The sequence below is a fragment of the Notechis scutatus genome, chromosome 7 (assembly GCF_049901735.1).
Source record: "Notechis scutatus isolate UNSWTSFEM ecotype Mainland chromosome 7, rNotScu1.2, whole genome shotgun sequence".
NCBI lineage: Eukaryota > Metazoa > Chordata > Lepidosauria > Squamata > Elapidae > Notechis > Notechis scutatus.
In genome coordinates, this window is record NC_142015.1 from 3,937,380 (window position 1) to 3,960,877 (window position 23,498).

Genomic DNA, 23,498 nt, shown 5'->3' on the forward strand with positions numbered 1-23,498 from the left:
ACCATTGGCCAGTGACATTCAACAGGCCAAAGGTCTGGGACTATGAGGAGCAGGGGAATTACTTGACCCAATCAAGATCTACTGATAGTTACTGGTAAGGTTGTCTTGGTCAGCAGTTACTGTGGGGTTCTGAGTGTCAACTCTGAACTTCAGTTCAACCCAAATTCAGTTGGCTGCAGATTTCCCAAGTTTGGCTGTCAAATCTAAGAATGGAGAATGCTACGCATCATGAGAAACAGAAGGCGGCATTCACACTGAAGAGGTTTCATATTTCTGAAGATTATGGTTTCCTTCTTCCAAATCCATTGGTAGGTATATCCTTTTGCCCAAAACTAGAGGTGTGGGAAGAAGGAGAAAATGTTCAGATGGTTGGATGGATGGAAGGAAGTTGAGGAAGTAGTTTAGTTTTCCCCATGGTTGTCTACTTCTGCTGATGGATTTGGGCTTGCAGAGAGGCAGAGTGACCTGAAATCAATTTGGGATTTCAATATTTAAGAGACTAAATAAGCTTTCTGATTGGGAGAAGAAGGAAGAGAAGGAGGATTATCTGTGTTCCTTTCTTTGTAAATTTTTTATTTTATTTTTAATACAAACAAGCCATCATCCATTAAACAGTATGTTGCCTGGGTACAAATATTTTGTGGAATAACAATTAAAATTTCCAACCATAATCATTACATTCGTTCTCTACTCTTAGCTTATTACTGATATATATAGTATATCTCATTTTTATAACAATCCTCATCTTAATTTATTTACTTTTATAAACATATTTTCTATTGGCTAGTCTCTAATTTTCATATTTATTCTCTAACCATTGATAAAATGATTCCCATATCATATAATATTCGGTTTGTTCCTTCTTTTTAATTGCAAGTGTTAATCTTTGTTCTGATTTCCTTACACGGTTGTAAGAATGAGGACCAGATACCAACAAATGTGGGAATCATTTTCTTCCCAATCTAAGAAGGACAGATATTAAATAGGGTTTGTATCTAAATGAGTGGAAACTTGAAGATACCATTCCATTGTGGTAATGATCTGTGGAATGACAAGATAAGTTTTGCTGGGAGAAAAAAACTTCTTTTTCATGGATCATTTTTTCATCGATAGCAAACAAATGTCTGTAACCATGCATAACTTTTTGAGGCAAAAGATCTAAGGAGGGAATGATTGCAGCTAGCAGGAATAAAATAATAATTGATATAAATGAGAATTAAGTCTGCTTTACATAGTAGTACGTTGCCTGGAGTAGCTTGTTAGGTGGGATGGGTGGCTATATAAATTGGATGAATTAATAAATAAAATCAGCTATCTTGATGTCAATTATGAATATATTCCCTTACCACAAGCTGAAAAATTTCTTTCCATGATGCCCCAAAGACTTTGACATGTCCTTCTGCTAAATTTCTTGTTGAGAGTTGAGACTCTAGAAAAAGTGCAGAGAAGAGCAACCAAGACATATGATGAATGGTTGCAGGAACTGGGCATGGCTAGTCTAGTGAAGAAAAGGACCAGGGGAGACATGATAGCAGTCTGCCAGTAGTTGAGGGGCTTTCACGGAGAGGAGGAGAGTCAAGCTATTTTTCAAAGCCTTAAAGATTTAGTAAGAGCACATCTAAAATACTGCATCCAGTTTTGGTCACCATACTATAAAAGAGAGGTTGAGGCTCTAGAAAAAGTGCAGAGAAGAGCAACCAGGATGATGAGGGGACTGGAGGCTAAAACATACAATGAATGGTTGCAGGAACTAGGCTTGGCTAGTCTAGTAAAGAGAAGGACCAGGGGAGACAGGATAGCAGTCTTCCAATACTTGAGGGGCTGCCCCAGAGAGGAGAAAGGGGTCAAGCTGTTTTCTAAAGCACCTGAAGGCCAGATAGGAAATAATGGATGGAAACTGAACAAGGAGAGATTCAACCTGGAAATAAGGAGAAACTTTCTGACAGGGAGGACAATCAACCCATGGAACAGAAGTTGCCTTGGGAAGTTGTGGGAGCTTCACCACTGGAAGCTTTCAAGAAGACACTGCCCTACAATTTTTATGGAATAGTACAGGATCTTCTGTTCAAGTAGGGAGCTGGACTAGAAGACCTCCAAGGTCCCTTCCAAAAAATCTGAGAATTTCTGAAAGGCAAGACTTCCTCTCAATAGGAACCAGAGCAGAGCGGTCCAATATGTCTCATGGATGTTCTTCTGATTATACCTAAAATGTAGAAAGCAACAACTATATGGAAGACCAAGTTAGATTTTTCACTCCTTGGTTACCATTATCCCCAAATAGAATTTTTTTATCGGCCAAGTGTGATTGGACCCACAAGGAATTTGAGAGAAAAAGCGCTCAGTGTACATGCAAGCAATAAGTGATAAATCATGATCATAGACATCGTAAAAATGCATTCATCGTAAATCATAAGATGCAACATTTAGGGATAGTCATAGGACACTAAATAAGCAATCAACACAAATCATACTGGGATACTAAGTAGACAATTTAAATTGTAAGATACACGCAACAAGTTCAAAGCAGTGGCAACTATCCCCAGAATGAAAAACTGGGCAAAGAGAATCCACAAAGCAGAGATTTCCTAACCCTTCTACAACCTTTTCTATTTGACTGTCTCCAGCAAAGAGTTAATATCGTAAGAAGTTTGTTTCCCATCGCTTGTCAGAATATAATTAAAATAGCAGGTTGTCTCCACTCCGGGGAAAACTCTCAGTGGATCAGAAATATATTAAGGGCTGATGCAGCCAAGAAGCTGGGAGAAGTGAGAATTTCTGGTTGCGTGCTTTTGTTACAGTAAAAAATGTACCCTGTTTTTTGCAGACATTTCTGGATCACAGAACAGATGCTTTAATCAGTCATTTCTGATGATTAGATGGTTTGTAACAGGCCACAGCACCAAGGTAGCCATTTTGTGAAGTTAAGCCCTCTGCATGATAAGGTGGTTGTTTTTCAGCCTGTTTGGGTGCTCTCAAAGTTCTTGTTTCCCCAGTGATTCCAAAGGTTAGTTGTCTCTCAAGTAGGGAAGTAAACAGATCACATGCCTCTTGATCTTTCTGATTAGTTATGATCTAGTAAATTGATTGCAATCCATCAGATATGAATTGGAGCCTGACAGTTGCTTCAGACAGGTAGTAAAATGTGGAGATCAGTCACTTCCTTCGTGGGTAATCTAGTGGTTGGATAACTTTACTTGCCAGTGCTACTGGTCTTTCTAGCTGGTGTAGCTAGGAATTAGCAACTATTGGAAAGCTCCAAATTCTTAATTTCTCCACTTCTGGGGTCCCCAAACTTGGCAACTTTGTGGACTTCAATTCCCAGAATTCCTAAGCCAGCTATGCTGGCTGGAGAATTCTGGGAGCTGAAGCCCACAAGTCTTAAAGTTGCCAAGTCTGGAGACTTCTGCTCCACTTTGAGGATGATAATTCTTTTTAGAAGTTTTTTCAATAAAAGGGTACAAAAACTGCACTGAACTCTCCTTGACTGTTTCCTAGTATGATTTGATTGCTTATTGTACCCCATAACTATTACTGTTGTACCTGATAATTCTTGACTCTTGACGAATGTATTTTTTCCTTTATGTACACTGAGAGTATTTGCACCAAGACAAATTCCTGGTGTGTCCAATCACACTTGGCCAATAAAGAATTCTATTCTATTCTATTCTATTCTATTCTATTCTATTCTATTCTATTCTATTCTATTTCATTCCATATTCTATTCTATTCTATTCTATTCTATTCTGTTCTATTCTTCATCCAATATTCTATTCTATTCTCCACTCCACTCCACTCCACTCCACTCCACTCCACTCCATTCCATTCCATTCCATTCCATTCCATTCCATTCCATTCCATTCTATTCTATTCTATTCTATTCTATTCTATTCTATTCTATTCTATTCTATTCTTCATCCAATATTCTATTCTATTCTCCACTCCACTCCATTCTATTCTCCACTCCACTCCACTCCACTCCACTCCATTCCATTCCATTCCATTCCATTCCATTCCATTCCATTCCATTCCATTCTATTCTATTCTATTCTATTCTATTCTATTCTATTCTATTCTATTCTATTCTATTCTCCACTCCACTCCACTCCATTCCATTCCATTCCACTCCACTCCATTCTATTCTATTCTTCATCCAATATTCTATTTTATTCCACTCCACTCCACTCCACTCCATTCCATTCCATTCTATTCCATTCCATTCTATTTTATTCCATTCTATTCTATCATTCTCAATACCCTAAGCCAGTAGGCATTGAACCCTGTGAATTTAATCTCACAATGGCTGAAGGATCATGGGTTCTCCACGTCCAACTTAATCTGTACAATTCATAGCTACATTTAATTTATATTCTCACATTTCTTTTTTGGTCTCTCTCTTTTTAAGAAAGAACTTCCTCCTTTCTATAGTCCATGGATGGAGATTGCTCACAGGTTGGCTTCCTTGATTGAGAGCCATCAACTACGTTCCCAGGTCCACAAGGTACTGAAATTCATTTTCATGCATGACATTTAGTCATAGAGATCCCACATCATGGTTCTTGGTGCTCTAGGACAGGGGTCTCCAACCTTGGCAACTTTAAGACTTGTGGACTTCAATTCCCAGAATTCCTCATTTTGCTTGCCAACTCTTAAAGTTGCCAAGGTTGGAGACCACCGCTCTAGGAAGCCAGTTTCCTTTCTCTATTGCATGCTGGAGGAGTGAATGCTAGCTTTCCTATCAGCCCTGTCTTTGAGTAGGGATGTCCATTTTTACTTTTTGAAATACTCTGAAGCATTTGTGTGCTTATTCTCTCAGCATTCATCTTATTGATTCAAAATAGAATGTGAATTCGCAGGAGATATTTGATTTTGAAGTGTGAGGCAGAACAATGAAAGCGGAAGAGAACAAAATGTTTGCAAACTACTTGGGAGATAAAAACACACCTGAAATAGTGAACCTTCTATTTTTTTCTTCTGCAATGCTGCAAAAGTTCCTGTAGATGGCACTTGTTCCACAGAAGAGAAAATATCGTTGCTTAGATTTCATAATTTAAAATCTGCTTTCTAATTTATATGTAGTACTGTAATTTACATGTTATAAACCACACATCAAAAGACAAAAGAGAAAGTAACAAAAACAAGATGGTGCAAAAAAAGCAAACCAAATTTAAGAAATATATATATATTTTCAACCTTCTTTCCAACAGATAGTTACAAACTTATTTTACAAATATTTTACCAATCTCCTCGCCCCTCATTTAGTCCCCAACTTGCTTAATCTTCAATTCCTTTTTTTTTCAGCAAAAAAGTGCATTTAAGGTTTCCAGTCTTTCCCCAATTTTTTTTTTGTTATGTGTTCTCTGACCAAGTAAGTCCGTTTAGTCATTTCTGAAAATTCTGACATTCCCTCTTTTCAAAGTAGACTGGTAACAATTAATGCAAAGAATCTAGGACTTCTGATCAATAATATTGATGAGAAGAAATGATAAAGGAAAAAGAGTTCCAGCAAACACCCTTTTTAAAACAAGACAATGTGGTGCAGCATAATTCTTGTCCATTTCTTCTCTGTTTTTCTGTGTTAGCTTGTTTTTTTTGTGTGAAGCAGTAGCTGTAGCAATACCCCAATTCTGTTTGATAGTGTCATTCCTAAGAGTGTGAAAAATAACTCTCATATCCACGTAGCTGAACTGGGAACAACATATAACCAAGCCATATGTGAAGTTACCTTATTCATGTGCTGGAACTATGATGGCGTAGAATGCAGTATTGCAGGCTAACTCTGCCCACTGTCAGGAGTTTGAAACCCAGTGTGAAATACAGTCATAACTCACTTTTTCAGTGCTGTTTTAACTTTGTCGGTCACTTAATGAATTGTTAAGATGAGGACTACCTATGCAGCAAGTTCTACTGCATGCTTTCCTTCCTCTTTGTTTCTTTCCTTTTCAACTATTCTCAAGGGAAGCATTAGATCATGAGGTGTGATCAGTGGTTTACTTTCTTCATGCTCAATGTATGATGGCTGTTTTGCACATGACCATCTCCACTCAAAGCTTGCAGAAATGGAGTGCTAAATATGCAAGCGTGTGGCTTCCTGGCCCTCAGCTGTTGCGTTGTGATATGCTGGAGAAGAACGGGGTTTTTGCAGGCGTTATGTCGGAATGAAAGAGGCGAACTTATCAAAGTTAAATAGAAATGGAATGAGTTTATTGATCGGATGCATAGCAGTATGTATTCCACAGAAGATTTCAGACAAGTATTCAATTGTGTTAAAAAGGGTTCAGATGGTATGAAAAACTGCTTCTTGTAGTTTTATGTGTCTTAATGGAGTAGTCTTTAGTGGAAGGAAGGAAGGAAAGGAAGGAAGGAAAGGAAAGGAAAGGAAAGGAAAGGAAAGGAAAGGAAAGAAGGAAGGAAATGAGGGAAAGGAAGGAAGGAAGGAAAGGAAGGAAGGAAGGAAGGAAGGAAGGAAGGAAGGAAGGAAGGAAGGAAAGGAAAGGAAAGGAAGGAAAGAAAGAAGAGTAGAAGGGAAGGAAGGAAAGGAAGGAAGGAAAGGAAGGAAAGGAAGGAAAGGAGGAAAGAAAGAAAGGAGAAGGAAGAAGGAAGAAGGAAAGAATGGAGGAAAGGAAGAAAGAAAGGAAGGAAAGAAGAAGGAAAGGAAAGGAAGGAAAGGAAAAGAAGGAAAGGAAAGAAAGGAAAGAAAGGAAGGAAGGAAGGAAAGGAAGAAGGGTAGGAAAGGAAAGGAAGGAAAGGAAGAAGGGAAGGAAATCACTGGAGGCTTTCAAGAAGAGACTGGACTGCCATTTGTCTGAAATGGTATAGGGTCTTCTGCTTGGGCAGGGAGTTGGACTAGAAGACCTCCAAGGTCCCTTCCAACTCTATTATTCTACTTTCTATGAGGGAAGGATGGGGGGTGGGGAGAGCCATCAATAACAATATTATTTTTGGTTTAATGCTCTTCTGTTTCAACAGATGCCTCTTCTAAGCTGCCAGTACCTCCAAGGCCACCGAGAACTCTATTTGGCCCACCTGGTCCTCAGTTTCATCACAATGGGCTACGTCTGGCAGGACGGTGAAAAAGAGGTCCCCAAGGTATTATTAGTCCATACTTGAAACTGTTGGTCTTTCTTAAGCCTGACGTGGCCTAGCGGTATCTGCAAAAAAAAACAAAAAAAAAACAGGAGGATGCAATGAGGCTGTCATGCAAATGCCACAGTTAAATTGCCACGTGCCCAAATTTTGCTCACGTGACTCTGGGGGATGCTGCAATGGTCATAAGTGCGAGGAGCAGTTGTAAGTCACCTTTTTGTTGCCACTTTGAATGGGTGCTAAACGAATGGCTTCAAGTTAAGGTCCACTTGCCGTTTTTTTCTTTGGTGCTTTTTTTTAGCATAGTGACCATGGGGTCACATCGGGCAACACGGACTTATAAAGCTTTCTACTTCTTGTCCCAAAGGTGTATATGTTTTTCAAGAGGCCGCTGGACTTTCTTGGTTTTTCTTTTGAAGACGTTTTGCTTCTCATCCAAGAAGCTTCTTCAGCTCTGACTGGATGGGTGGGGAAAGGGAAGGATCTTATACCAGGGACAGGCTTCCAATAACTTAGCAGCCGGTTCTCTGCCTGATTGCTGAGTGGGTGTGGCCATGAGGGGTGTGGCCTAGTTGGCCTCCTGCACCACCCTGGGAGTGAAAATGGGCCGCGGGGGGCAGGGGGGGAAAGCGTTTTCACCCTCCCCCCGAGCTCCGGAGGCTCTCCGGAGAAATGGGCCTGTTTTCGGCCTTCCGGAACTTCTTGGAGGCCTGTTTTTCGACCTCCACGAGCCTCCCCCAGACCCTGCACTTACCTGAAATCCAAAACAAGCCACGTGGGGACTCCTGGGAGAGGCAGGGTGGGGTGGGCAGGGCCAGCCAGTCACTGGAACTATCAGTTCGCTGAATCAGATGTAAAATTAATATCCAGTTCACCCGAACCGGTGTGAACCGATAGCAGCCCACCCCTGATCTACACTCCTTGCAGACAGCTGGACATTTGCGCCCATTTTGAGGGTCATTGAGGCCCCTTGGAGGTTTATCTGTGTCTTCAGGGTCACCTGAGTGTGTTGTAGATTGGAGGTAGATGATGTTGTATCCCTCCCAATCTATCTCCAATGTACAACACAGTCCTTTCGACAGTTCCAAGAAGGCTCCACACCCATTTGCACCACTCAGGTGACCCTGAGGATATAGATAAACCTCCAAGTGGCCTCAATGACCTTCTAAAAGGAGGCCAATGACCAGCTGTCTGCAAGGAGTATAAATCTTTCCATTTCCCCATCATCCTGTCAGAGCTGAAGAAGCTTCTTGGATGAGAAGTGAAACATCTTCAGAGAAAAACCAAGAAAATCCAGTTGCCTCCTGAAAAAAAGCACCTTTGGGACAACCAGGACCTGATGACTGAGAATCTCCATAAATACTTTCTACCAGTGGTGGGATTCAAATATTTTTTTTACTACCGGTTCTGTGGGCGTGGTTCTGTGGGCGTGGCAGGGGAAGGATACTGTAAAATCTTCAGTCAGAGGCGGTATTTGCCGGTTCTCTGAACTACTCAAAATTTCCGCTCCCAGTTCTCCAGTACTGGTCAGAACCTGCTGAATACCACCTCTGGTATGACCTTCAAAATATTGTTGGGGTCTCCATTCAGTGGTGGGATTCAAATTTTTTTTGCCACCGGTTCTGGGGGCGTGGCTTGGTGGGCATGGTGTGGCTTGGTAGGCGTGGCTTGGTGGGCATGGCAGGGGCAAAATCTCCCTTCCCTTCCCACCCCACTATCCTGCTTTCCAGCTCCGTTCTCCTGTGCAGGGCAACCAAAGAAGACTCAGCCGATCAGCTGTGGGTCTGGCTTGGTGGGCATGGTGTTCTGTGGGCATGGCTTGGTGGCTTGGTGGGCATGGCAGGGGAAGCATACTGCAAAATCCCCCTTCCTTCCCCACCCCACTAACCTGCTTTCCAGCTCCGTTCTCCTGTGCAGGGCAACCAAAAAAGCCCAGCCAATCAGCTGTGGGTCTGGCTTGGTGGGCATGGTGTTCTGTGGGCATGGCTTGGTGGCTTGGTGGGCGTGGCAGGGGAAGCATACTGCAAAATCCCCCTTCCCTCCCCACCCCACTCACCTGCTTTCCAGCTCCGTTCTCCTGTGCAGAGCAACAAAAGAAGACCCAGCCGATCAGCTGGGACTCAATGGGAGGCAGGGAATAGATGAGGGTGGGGCCAGTCAGAGGTGGTGTTGGTCGGTTCTCCCAACTACTCAAAATTTCTGCTACTGGTTCTCCAGAATTGGTCAGAACCGGCTGAATACCCACCTCTGCTTCTTACTTCTTCTAACCATCTGGAACCCTATTGAAACCCAGCAGGACACAGACCTAAGTGAGCTGGTGTTGACTTGCAGGCTTTGTCTTCCAGGTCTTGCCACGAAATCTGGCCATCCCTTTTGGAGAAGTCTCTGAGATGCTAGGTCTGCCTCCGATCCTGGTCCACACAGATTTTGTTTTGGTGAACTGGAAGAAAAAAAATCCCCAGGGGTAAATCCATTGACAATAGTACCTGTGCTAGTTGGAGATCAATCGTACCTGGAGCCATAGAACCGTCAAGCTCAGGAAATCGGGAGCCCAGGTGGTTCAAAGGAATGTATAGGTGTCAGCCTTCAAGATCTTCTACTACTGCTTTGCATCTTTCGGCTGCCATAAGTAACGGGGGGGAGAGGGGGGATATTGTCTGGGAAGAGGGCTGGAGGTGTTACATTCTTGTGTTGTGTAAATGAGGAGTGGGGGGGGGGGAGTATAAATTCCTGCTTTTAGGTTTCTATTTCTCGCTTAGCTTTCTTTTCTCTGCACAGCTGCAAACCTTTATCAAAATATGCCAAGGTCAACGGGCAGAGGCCTCATCACCACCTGAAGATGTCCACATGATCATATTCAGAACTTTTAATTGGAAGAATCTTTTGAACTATGGGGGGTGGGAACAATTCCAGCACTTTGTATATGTGATCTGCGCGCCTAATTTCTTAGATTCAGAATAATGTCAGGTGGTGCTCCATTCAAAATTCAAGAAAGCAGACTTAGACTCTTTAGATTAGAGCAAAGATAACTTTTACTGAATTTGAAGTGGTAACATCAGTAGAATTCTGAATCTAAGAAATTAGGCGCGCAGATCACATATACAAAGTGCTGGAATTGTTCCCACCCCCCATAGTTCAAAAGATTCTTCCAATTAAAGGTTTATTGCAGGTTTATTGCATGTTAATGCTGCCTACAAGAATCTGGACTCCCAAACAGTCAAAGCAAACTGGGGGTAGATAAGAGTCAGCAGCATTCAAGATGGGCTGTAAATAAGAACCAATGGAATCTGTGGTGGGCACGAAAGGACTCAAGACTGCTGACATGCTTGACTCCTCCCTCAGGTTCAGTGTGGTCATCTTCTACATCAACCTTAAATGTTGAATTGTCTAATTGGGATGTTTCCACCCAAGTTTTTATTAACAGGGTAACTTTTTTTAAAAAAAAGCAAATGAATGTAGAGTTTATTAGAATTCTAATGTTAAAGAATGGTATTTTTAACAATAGCTTAATAGCTCTGTTAATAGACTCTATTCTAATAAATTACATTTTTAACAATCATGGACTGTTTTAGGGGTTTGAAGAAGCCAACTAGCCAATGTTTGTCTCTTGAATAACAAAATAACAGAGTTGTAAGGAAATTGGAGATCTTCTAGTCCAACCTCTGCTCAAGCAGGAAACTCTATATCATTTCAAATAACACACACACACACACACAGAGTATATATTCTTAGAGTAGATTAGAATAATGTAACCCTAAAAAATATGAGGTTCCCTAATTGCAAAAATATTCAACATCAATTTTAAATTAACCTGAATTACCAACAGTTGCAGAAATGATGGAGTGAGGTATATGATAAGAGTTGCGGTGGCGCAGTGGTTAGAATGCAGTACTGCAGGCTGCTTTTGCTGACTGCCGGCTGCCTGCAATTTGGCAGTTCGAATCTCACTGGGCTCAAGGTTGACTCAGCCTTCCATCCTTCCGAGGTGGGTAAAATGAGGACCCAGATTGTTGGGGGACAAGAGGCTGACTCTGTAAGCCGCTTAGAGAGGGCTGGAAAGCACTGTGAAACGGTGTATATGTCTAAGTGCTATTACTTGGGAAGGGAAGGGAAGGGAAGGGAAAGAAGGAAGGAAGGAAGGAAGGAAGGAAGGAAGGAAGGAAGGAAGGAAGGAAGGAAGGAAGGAAGGAAGGAAGGAGAAACAAGAAGGGAAGAACAACCTAATAAGGGAGCTATAAAATATGCAATGGAAAGGGAGCTTCATGCTCCTGTTAACTTGGAGAGAGGAGAACCAGCCTCATAGTATGAGCCACGATGGTGCAGTGGTTAGAATGTAGTACTGCAGGCTGCTTCTACTGACTGCTGGCTCCCTGCAATTTGGCAGATCGAATCCCACCAGCCTCAAGGTTGACTCAGCCTTCCATCCTTCTGAGGTGCATAAAATGAGGACCCAGATTGTTGGCGGGCAAGAAGCTTGACTCTGTAAACAGCTCAGAGAGGGCTGTAAAAGCACCGTGAAGCAGTATATAAATAAGTCTAAGTGCTATTGCTGTAAACATCTGACAGATTTGCCTAAATGTTTGTAGTCTAGATCTGCTTGCTCATGTATACATATTGCTCTGTATATGAAATGCACAGGTGGGGGTATGTTGTTGTTAAAAGCACAGCTGTATCATGATGGACTTTAACCTTCAGTTGATTTCATCTCTTCATTTTGCTTCCTTGGGTATGTTGGCGGATGTCACCTCAATTTCTCCAAGGCGGCTGGAAATTGAGTAAGTCTTTGAGAATCCCTGTTTTCTTTTTTCTTTTTTTGCAGGACAAGATTAATTTAGTTATCACCTTGGAGTCAATTTTCAGGCTGTTTGAAGTCAAACAGCTGCTACTTTTAGGAAGACAGTTTCTGTTTACATTGTTCACAGCTCCTATTTTTGCCAGTTATGCTCCCAGGGAATAGAAAACTGAGATTTGGGAGAATCATCCTTCTCCATCAAACAGCTGCTTGTGGGTAGGTTGCAGCTTTCATCTCGAGCACAAATGGCAGAACTAACCAGAAATGGTTTGTTTAGCAAGTAGCTTGCCTCCTTTCCAGGCCATCGCTGAAACCCAAGGTTCATCTGACTATTTATTTCACGTAGCTTTGTTTTTCCTTGGCTTATGATTCTTTACTGGAATTCTAATCTAATGCAAAATTGAGGTATGCCTTCAGTGGTTCTGGTTTATTTCGGTGCCACTTTTCACTGTTACGCTTCCCTTTTTAAGTTACTTATAAAGAAACAGGGTCATTGATGTGGGGGGGGGGGGAAGTCACCTACATTTGTTTCTATGTTCCTGTGTCAAACAGGCAGTGTGGATATTTTTTTTTTGAAGGATTGTCAAAACTTGCCAAGCTGTGAATGGAAGCAATGAAAGAGATTGTGCGCAGTTTATATAGATCTGTTGTTTTGTATGCACCGTGGGCTTTTTCGGAGGAGCAACCTCTCCCTTGAAAGCACTAATAAACACTTCTACTTCCTTTCCTAGACTTTTGATCTTGTTCTCTTCGCAGGAATCTGGAGCCCATTGTGACCTTTCCTGGAGGGAAAAGTACAGTTGGGTTCATCCTTGTCAGTTTACTGGCAGAGAAAGTTGCTGCACCAGGACTCAAGGTCTAGTTTTACCCTAAATTAATGATCAATGTTTGTTTTTGTAAGGGGTTGAGGAGAGCATTCCCCAGCATTCTGGCTAATCGGGAAAGCACTGTCAACTCATAAAATATTTATCTGGTCTTTTTAGAGTTGCCAACAGAAAGGGAGGAGGGACTAGTATAGCAGCTTGCAAAACCAAAACTATATTCCATGGATGTTTTCATAGATAGTTTCCAGGTGACCGGATTTGCTGCGCAACATTCAAACTGGAGAGTATGATTGATGACCTGAGTTGAGTTCATGTGATGTCCTGGGGCGTGACACAAAAATAACAAAGTCACCAAAGTAGAATAAATTCTCTTTAATGCCTCCAAGGTGGCCCCCTATGTCCAGTTATCATTGGCTGGAGATCAAACTCTTCAAAAAACAGTCTACAAAGGGCAGAAATGCAGTCTGAACCCAAAGTAAAGATAATTAGAAATTAAAAAAAAAAACAAAAACACAAATCACATTGAAATAATTAACACGACAGGCCAGGATGTAAATTGCAGACTTTCAAAGGATAATGCAAAACTCACAGTTGAGAGGACGCCAAAACCCAGATAAGGCTTGACCAAGATAATTCACGCTTTGCTTCCAGCAAGGAGCTGTTTGCAAACGCCCCACTTATATCCTGTTCTCCCAGCTGCAACTAATGAAAGGGATCAGGGCCTTTTTCTCTCCTGTAAGCCATGTTGCTCCCTTCTCCGTTCCTCCCTGCGTGCCCTAGGATGGAGAGGGGTGGCCCTGGGTCTTCCTCTGAATGCCCAGCCAGACTGTGCCCTTCTCTCGTTTCCTCCACAGCCACCGGAGCCACACTCCCACTCCCTGTCAGCTGCTCCATCTCCCCCTCAGAATCAGACTCCAACAAGGGCATGACAATTCACCTAACAAGCTAGACTAGGTTAAAACAAGTTGGTGGCCTGTAATTTAGCAGATAGTGGGAATCCAACCAGTCTCAACATAGTCATCACATTAAGTTCTAATACAGGGGTGTCAAAACTCAGTTTTATTGAGGGCCACATCAGGGTTGTGTTTGACCTTGGGGGGAGATTGGGTGGGCATGGGCAGGATGTCAGCATTCCAAGTAACAAACTCCAACCCAACAAACTCCGAGGCAAGCATTTTTTTTCAAACTTCCATTTTATTAGAATTGTCATATTGGAAACATCGGAGAGATCCGTGTTTTCCCTTCGTAACTGAAATTCAAAATCCATCCCCTGCACCCATCACATGATCCAGTCACCGATCGTTCCAACTGGAGACATTCCTCCAACCACTCCTTTTCCGGGTGCAGGGTAACTTGTCCTTGACCTTATGAGGAGAATGTTATGTCTAAACTTCCACCTCTCCATGAAATCCCCCCTCCCAAATTCCCAGGCTCTAAAATGTGGCAGCCCGGAAGCTTCTAAATAAAATATGGGTCCCAAAGCTGACACAGGGTGGGCATGGCCAGTTCGATGTCAGTTGTGTGTGAGGTGCCTACGGTGGCCTGAGTGCCAGTGAAATGGCTCCCAAGATCTGTTTTCACCTGCAGAGGCACTGCGAGCTGGTCCTTTGCTGTTTTCAGGGTGACCCCATGGGCCAGATCTAAGTACTCCATGGGGCCTGTTCTAATATAATACCTTGACATGTTGAGGAGGATCCCAGGGGTGGGATTCAAATTTCTCAACAAACCAGTTTTGTGGGCGTGCCCTAATTTGTGGGTGTGGCTTGGTGGTCATGTGCATGGATGGGCGTGGCTTGTATGTAAATATTGTAAATATTTGTATGGTATTCAGCTTTGTTCTGGTATTTTCCCACGTCATTACAGTTGTGCTTTTAAAGTTGTAGCAACGTTTCGGCAGAATCTCATCTGCCATCAACAGGCTTCTGTATAGTCTGTGAATATTTATGTCAATATTGAATTTTTTCATTAAAAAAGAGCAACTTTTATCCAAAACGAGGCAAAGTAGGCAGGCAGATTGAGTTGCTTGCAGAATCACAGGTTCACTTAGAGATCTATCTATCTGCAATCTGCTGCCTGAGTCTGCACTGAAAAACAGACGCTTCAGTCCTAAGGAAGGTTCAGCTCTGCTCTCAGGCCAGTGGTGTGATTTGCCGGTTCTCCGAACTTTGCAGAATTGTAACAACCGTTCTAGAGACCTGGTCCAAATCAGTAGAATTCCACCCCTGGGCCCAGCATGCTCTGTAAACGAAGCAAATGTGTCCTGTTCATCCTTGTTAAGAGTCATATGCAGTGGTGGGATTCAAATCATTTAACAACCGGCTCTCTGCCCTAATGATTCCTTCCAACAACCAGTTTACCAAGCTGTTCAGAAAGTCAACAACCAGTTCTCCTGAAGTGGTGCGAACTGGCTGAATCCCACCACTGGTCATATGAATCCAGCGTTGGCTCACATGCTAGAAACTTTGACTTCTGCAACAAGCGAAGTAGAATTCTGCCTACGGTAGGGAAAATGAACACATTTCTCTGGGTGATCTGTAAAATGATTCAAGGCAATAATAATAATAATAATAATAATAATAATAATAATAATAATAATAATAATAATAATAATAATGATGATGATGATGGAACCAGCAAAATGGAAAGCTATAATGAAGCCAATGGATTCCTGCAAGGCAATTTAACATTTCTGCAAGGAATCGGGTGGCATGTAAATTTAAACACAGCTCTCTCGTTTCCTGCAGGCAATTGCCAAAGCGGTGAATGGACTTCTTCAGCCAAATGACAAAATCCTGGCTGAAGCATTGCAAGAAGTGACAAACACACTTCAAGAAATGACCAAAACTCTGAAGAAAATGCATGGTAAGCCTGTGATTCCCCACACACTTAGATGTAGATAGAGCATCAGAATGGGAAGGGACCTCGGAGGTCTTCTAGTCCCACCCCTTGCTCGAGCAGGAAAGTTGACACCATTCCAGATTGGGTGTCCAATCTCTTCTTCATGAGTTGGCAATAAAAAAAATGTTCATATTTAGAAACATCAACTTTAAGAGAAGATTAATGTTTTATTCCTTACGGCTCATCTGAGATTGATTAGGATGGCTCATTCTTCTTCGCAATTGATTGGATGCTTTCAAAATGATTCTTTAAAAATATATAAGAGGGACAAAGAATGTTTAGCATTAAATGCAAGATAGTGTTATACAGAAGTTGATACAAAAAGAAGCAGATATTCCAAGCCAGTTGGGGTCCAGAACACACTGGCCCACAACCTTCTACAAAACTGATATTCTCAATTGCTGCTGTAACTCTCTCTCTCTCTCTCTTTATCATTGATTTGTTTGTTCATGTCTTCTTCAATAAAATGTGCCCCCTCTGATATGTACTTATATAGCAATAGCATTTAGACTTATATACTGCTTCACGGTGCTTTGCAGCCCTCTCTAAGTGGTTTACAGTCAGCATATTCTCACCAACAATCTGGCCCCACATTTTACTAACCTCGGAAGGATGGAAGGCTGAGTCAACCTTGAGCTGGTCAGGATTGAATTGCTGGCAGTTGGCAGCGTTATCCTGCAATACTCCATTCTAACCACTGTGCCACAATGACAGGAAGGGAGGAAGGAGGGAGGGAGGGAGGGAAAAAGAAAGAAAGAAAGAGGGAGGGAGGAAGAAAGGGGAAGGTAGGTAGGAAGGAAGGGGAAGGAAGAAAGGAGGGAGGGAGGGAGGGAGGAAAAAGATAGAAAGGGAAAAAAAGAGGGAGGGAGGAAGGAAGGAAGGAAGAAAAGAAAGAAAGAGAAAGAAAGAAAGAAAGAAAGAAAGAAAGAAAGAAAGAAAGAAAGAAAGAAAGAAAGAAAGAAATAGCAATAGCAGACTTATATACTGCTTCACATTGCTTTACAGCCCTCTCTAAGTGGTTTAGAGTCAGCATATTATCCCCAACAATCTGGGTCCTCATTTGACTGACCTCAGAAGGATGGAAGGCTGAGTCAACCTTGAGCTGGTCACCATGTTACAAAAAAAGATGTTGAGACTTTGGAAAAAGTGCAAAGGAGAGCAACTAAGATAATTAAAAGCCTGGAGACTAAAACATGTGAAGAATGGTTGCAGGATTTGGGTTTGGCTAATCTAGAGAAAAGAAGAATTAGGGATGACATGACAGCAGAATTCCAGTATTTTGAGGGGCTGCCCCAAAAAAGAGGGGGTCAAATTATTCTCCAAAGCACCAGAAGGCGAGACAAGAAACAATGGATGGAAACTGATCAAGGAGAGAAGCAATCTGGAATTAAGGAGAAATGTCCTAACAGTGAGGACAATTAACCGGTGGAACAGCTTGCCACCAGAAATCATGGGTGCTCCATCACTGGAGGTTTTAAAGAAGAGACTGGACAGTCACTTGTCTGAAATGGTATAGGGTCTCCTGCTTAAGCAGGGGTTGGACTAGAAGACCTCCAAGGTCCCTTCCAGCTCTATTCTGATTGAGGATCGAACTCTTGGCAGTCAGCAGAAATAGCCTGCAATACTGCATTCTAACCATTGTGCCACCACGGCTTACATATGCTTATGTAAGACTCCTGTGTTTTGATTTTTTTTTTTTAAATGATGCAGTCGAATTTTTCTTAATCTCAACCCAGAATAAAACAAGAGAGAGAAAAAATATATATATAGCCCATGGATTCTAATTGTGCCTGAATTGCACAGAGATAATTTTAGTCATAAAATCATTTTGCTGAATCTGCCCTCCAGGGTTGCTCAGGGGAGAACATTAAAAAGATTTCTAGACAAAGAGCATCAGTCGTGGTGACAGGAGAGAGAGAGAGAGTAAATCTTTAATGCCGCGATGAACCTTTGAATTTCCCTCCGTGCTTGACAGATCCCACTTCTGAATCACAGTATTGTGGCTCAATATTGTTGATTCATCGCTTGGTTATTTTCTTGGCCTTTTTGCAGCCTTGATATTAACAAAGCCTTTGATGTTGTAAGATTTGCCCAACGTTTAGTTCTGTAATTATCTCTTGCGATTAGTGAAAGCAGTCCCACTGGGGCTAGATGGAGGCTTAGCCAAATGAATAGAATTGATTTCCACATGTTGGCCTCTCTCCTAGGCAGTCCTGCCTCCAGTCTCAGCGCTGCATTGGGTTCACATCTCAAGGTCAATAATAATAATAAAAAGAGATCTTTACAAACCAGACTGCTTCATTTCTCACGGGGAGCAGAACCAGTTGTAGTCATGCCCTGTGTAGAAAATGAGCAACAGATTTTGCATTGAATAATATAATATAATAATCATCTTCTTTTAACAACCCTATAATCCTTTGCGGGATGGAGTCTGGGCCAGTGAATGGAGCTGGCGGAGTGTTTTACTGGCCAGATGCCTTTCCTGTCACCAATGCGGAGTTTTGTTCAGCAGATATATTCTCATTGTGCCCAGAGAGAGAAATATCTGCCTCTACCTAGAATCATATAATAACATAACATAACATAACATAACATAACATAACATAACATAACATAACATAACATAACATAACATAACATAACATAACATAACATAACAACATAACATAACATTACATTACATTACATTACATTACATTACATTACATTACATTACATCACATCATAACATAACAATATTGTCAGAGTGTTTACAGCGGGACTACTATTGTGAGACAACCCAGGAGCAAAACACAGGACATAGAAGCTTTGTCGTTTAACAGTGGTTTATATACAAGACTGCTATATACATACATAAATGCTCTAGGCAAATACTAGGCAATCACACAGAGAACTATAATGGAGATAGAACACAAGGAGAGAGAGAGATATCCTCACATGGCCTCCCTTATATAGACAGCTTCTTAAAGTGGCAGTACTCTGCTGATTCATCATCATCTTGGCTTACAGCAGCTGATCAGCTATTAAATCTTCATTACCTTAACAAATATAATTGTGGTTAGGACAGACATCCCCTCTGTTTTCAATAGAAAACAAACAGCAGCCATATTTGATGGTTCCATAGAGCAGGCATACAGATTTACAGAGTAACAGAGCTGAAAGGGACCTGGGAAGGTTTTCGGCTCAAGCAGGAGATGCTATATCAATCCGGACAAATGACTGTCCAGTCTCTTCTTTAAAATGTCCGGTGATGGAGCACCCACAATGTCTGAAGGCAATTCGTTCCTCTGGTTAATCGTTCTCACTGACAGAAGATTTCTCCTTAGTTCTAGGTTGGATCTCTATTTAATGATTTTTCCATCCGTTACTTCTTGTCTTGGCCTCAGGTGCTTTGGAGAATAAGTCGGCTCTAATAGGTCTCCATAAGAGCCCTTCAAACATTGGAAGGCTGCTATCATGTCATCCCCAGTCCTTCTCTTTGTTTGACTAGACATATCCAACTCTTGCAACCGTTCGTCATATGTGTTAGGGATATACACCCTAGCAGAACCTGCAGGGCAGTCAGGCAGGCAGGCAAATATGTGAGATAAACGTTGTTGTAGTTTACACTCAGTAAAACAGATACACAGTGCTAGTTAAATAGTTTATTCCAGTAAGATTTATATGCATAGTCAAACAGTCCATATATCATACACTAAGTTCAGTCCGTCCGGGGATTAATCAGTTGCAAAGTCCAGTGTCGAAAAAGAGGTCATTAAACTTACTAATATAAGTCCAGTAATTTATCTCTTCGCAGTAGAGATAAGAAGAAGTAAAAACCTCCTTTCTTCCTTCAGCAACAGCAAATAACACGCAGTTAACAATCCATCATCGTCAGCGAGGAATCCAGTAAACCAGCAAACAGTGAGCTCTCTTGCTCCCTCTTATGGTGATTTTACAACCGCACCCAAAATACATGGTCTGCAGTTAAAGTGATACACACACTTAAACTCACTAACATAGTTTATATATATTATTTTACCCAAACTAAGTTAGGTAACCATGTTATTCCTAACAATATGTTTTAGCCTCCAGAGCCCTAAAAATTATCTTTGTTGCTCTTCTCTGCACTCTCTGTCTCACAGCACTGCTGTTGAGCCAGGTACCACCTATTTTACATTTGCGCATTCGGTTTTTCTTGACCAAGTGTCAAATGTTACATTTATACTTAACCTTGCCCTCACTAAGTATATCCTGCAAATGGATCTGATCTTTGTGTGCTTTTGATTCCTAGATCACGTTGATCCTTCAGTATTTTATGGAGTGACAAGAATATTTTTTTCTGGGTAAGTACAGCTATATTCCTTTGGCTTTAAAAGTATTTTCCAAGCAGAACCACAGAGAGGAGCAACTTGTTGATATTGAGAAGACCCACAATGCCAACTGAATTGGGGGCTTTCCTTGTTCTCCAAGAATTGACCCGATTAGACGTGGCAAACAAGGGTTCCTTCTACCATTTTCCTTAGGGATGTGCTATTCCTTTTCACAATTTTCAGAGCATTTATTCCCAAGTGATACATGTGGCTACAAAGCTCTTCCATCTGTTTGGGAGGGGTATCTCGGGACTCAACTAACTTCCTTCCTCCCTCCCTCCCTCTTTCCCCCTCCCTCTCTCTCTCCTTCCTTCTTTCCTATCTGTTTGGAAGGAATTTCTCAGGATTAAATGTCCGTCCTTCCTTCCTTCCTTTCCCCCCTTCCTCTCTCCTTCCTTCCTTCCTTCCTTCCTTCCTTCCTTCCTTCCTTCCTTCCTTCCTTCCTTCCTTCCTTCCTTCCTTCTTTCCTCTTCTCTCTTTTTGTTTTCTTCCCTTCCATCTTTTCTCCTTCCTTCCTTCCTTCCTTCCTTCCTTCCTTCCTTCCTTCCTTCCTTCCTTCCTTCCTTCCTCCCTCCCTCCCTCCCTCCCTCCCTCCCTCCCTCCATCTTTCCCCCTCCCTCTCTCTCTCCTTCCTTCTTTCCTATCTGTTTGGAAGGAATTTCTCAGGATTAAATGTCCGTCCCTTCCTTCCTTCCTTTTCCTTCCTTCCTTCCTTCCTTCCTTCCTTCCTTCCTTCCTTCCTTCCTTCCTTCCTTCCTTCCTTCCTTCCTTCCTCCCTCCCTCCCTCCCCTCCCTCCCTCCCTCCCTCTCTCCTCCCTCCCTCCCTCTTCCCCTCCTCTCTCTCTCCTTCCTTCTTTCCTATCTGTTTGGAAGGAATTTCTCAGGATTAAATGTCCGTCCTTCCTTCCTTTTCCTCCCTTCCTCTCTCCTTCCTTCCTTCCTTTCCTTCCTTCCTTCCTTCCTTCCTCCTTCTCCCTCCCTCCCTCCCTCCCTCCCTCCCCCCCCCCTTCTTCTTGAGCAACCATTCATCTCACCCAGTTCTTTGGCCTGCATTTTCCATTAATATATATGTTTTCCTACCCCATTATTTTGACCCTACAAGCACCACCCTTCGGTGTGAGCGGACAGATTTCAGCCCAAAGGATGCCTTCATTTGTTGCTCCACTTCGAATGTGTGAACTGTGCAGAATTTGCATCAAAATCTGAATTAGATGAGTTCTTCCCTAACTTCCTTAGTGTTGCTTTGAGAAAGTGCCTGGATCATCAGCGAAGGAGGAGAATGGATGAATTCCACCCCTGACCAGCTCATCCTCAATTCCAAATCTTTACAACCCCTTCTCTTGCCCAAAACACAGGCTGGGGGTGAGGGAGGCTTTTTAATCTCTTCCTTAATGTTTGGTTTCCCCAGGCCACTAGCTAATTGTGTTGCCTTCGCTTAATCAAGGTCCCTCATTAAACCTTCATTAAAATTCGGATGTGTTGAAGCAGAGAGGGAAAGAAATGATACTCCGAAGGAAGCAGAACTTGGCTATAAGGCAACTTTCTCCCTTTGGGCATTGCAGAATCCCTACAAAGGGAACTTGTTGCTGAATCGCCAGTGTAAAAATAGGTTACGTTTGTGACTGACGCAAGATGAGGCTTCTGGTTTAATATTAGCAGCACAAACACTGAACAAACGAGACAAGAACCCCTAGATCTATTTTAGGCTGGGACCTCAGCAAAAACAAGGGATATTCTGTCATTGGGTGAGTCCAGTTGTCCGATTCTCTTTGCCTAATCCGAAATAAAATTGCAGGGGTGACTGCAAAGTGTGATAAAATATGTCAAGGTAGCAAGCAGAGGTGGTATCCAGCTGGTTCTGACCAGTTCTGGAGAACCGGTAGCAGAAATTTTGAGTAGTTCTGAGAACTGGCAAATCCCACCTCTGACTGGCCCCGCCCCCATCTATTCCCCGCCTCCTGAGTCCCAGCTGATTGGCTGGGTTTTCTTCGGTTGCCCTGCAAAGGAGAACGGAGCTGGAAAGCAGGTTAGTGGGGTGGGGAGGGAAGGGGGATTTTGCAGTAACCTTCCCCTGCCACGCCTACCAAACCACGGTAGTAAAAAAAATTGAATCCCATCACTGGTGGCTACCCTAGTGGTGTGACCAGAGCTTTGATCGTACCATCATGTCCATCATTAACTTGACTTTTTGAATGTTTTGTGCAGACACACTTGGAAAAATTGTGTTACCTCTGCATTCCACAACAATGTTTGATAAGTAGTTGTACTGTTAGGGAGAATAGTGGCCCATTTTGTGGGGGAAGGATTTGTCGATGAGTTTATGTAAAAAAGTGAAACAGGTGTATTAAAGTTTACAGAGGATTAAAGCATCCGTATTGCTTTTCCCCCAGACAGAAATAGCACAAATTTGAAGACGTGGTGCAATGAAAGGGATAAAATGCATGCCTTAAATATCACAAAATCTCTACAGCAGGGGTCTCAAACACAATTTACCTGGGGGCCGCTGGAGGCAGAGTCTGGGTGAGGCTGGGCCGCATAATATTATACTTTATATTATACTTTATATTATACTTTATATTATACTTTATATTTATATTATACACTAATATTATACTTTCATATCACGGTGGGGGCCACAGGATATCGTCTTGCAGGCCGCAATTGGCCCGCGGGCCGTGAGAATGAGACCTCTGCTCTACAGCCTTCTCCATTTCTATTCTAGGGGCTTAGAGGTTGTGGGGCCACAAAAGCCCACCAGCTTGGAGCTGTTACTCTCTGCCTTAGATTTAAATAGCAAAGAAACTCGCCTCTGAGCATCGGAAATAAAAGGAATGTCTCCAGCTCACCTATTCATTTTATTAGGATTGCAGGTTGGCATTGAAGAGATGGAGAACGTAGGTCCCCAGTGGGTTTCTTCTCACTCTTAGGAGAAAAAGGTCTGAGCAGAGGCTGCGCGCGTTCACACTACATGGCACTTCTCCATAATTGCCCATTCCTGGGCAAAGAGGCTGTGGCATGCCAAGTGCAACCTCTCCACCTCTTGAAAAGAGCCCTGTTGCTTGGAGAAATGCCTCCGCGCAACTCGGGTCTTCCGAGCAGCTGCTGGGAAGCAGCTTATGTTTTGCTCTGTGTGAGCATTTGACTCAAAGAGCAGCCTAAAAATAGACCGGCTCACTCCTTGGTTGGTGCTTCGGTAACATCTGGCAAGGAGGGCAGGTGGCACAGAGGTCAGCTAATGAGCTGGACACAGCTTGAGTCCCCCTGAGCACCAGCCTTCCTGCAGTTGATCTGTGGCTCTTGAAATGCTTCACTTGGCAGAGGAATTGGAGGCTCTGAAGCTGCCCTCCTCTTCCTCCTCCTCCTCCTTCTAATTTTGCTTCTTCGTCTTATCCTCCTCCTCCTCCTTCTAATTTTGCTTCTTCGTCTTATCCTCCTCCTCCTCCTCCTCCTCCCCTCCTTCTAATTTTTCTTCTTCCTCTTATCCTCCTCCTCCTCCTCCCCTCCTAACTTTGCTTCTTCCTCTTATCCTCCTCCTCCTTCTAATTTTTC

General features: G+C 42.6%; 1 protein-coding gene across 1 annotated transcript in view; it reads left to right on the top strand.

Moving 5' to 3' along the window:
* Positions 1-23,498, top strand: part of IDO2 (indoleamine 2,3-dioxygenase 2) — a 30,427-nt gene continuing 6,929 nt past the window's right edge. The window contains exons 1-8 of the mRNA XM_026690540.2: positions 1-308; positions 4,403-4,498; positions 6,967-7,086; positions 9,429-9,547; positions 11,844-11,858; positions 12,632-12,731; positions 15,444-15,561; positions 19,871-19,922. Coding sequence (XP_026546325.1) covers positions 210-308; positions 4,403-4,498; positions 6,967-7,086; positions 9,429-9,547; positions 11,844-11,858; positions 12,632-12,731; positions 15,444-15,561; positions 19,871-19,922 — 719 coding nt within the window. The 5' untranslated portion in view covers positions 1-209. The remainder of the gene's footprint in view (positions 309-4,402; positions 4,499-6,966; positions 7,087-9,428; positions 9,548-11,843; positions 11,859-12,631; positions 12,732-15,443; positions 15,562-19,870; positions 19,923-23,498) is intronic.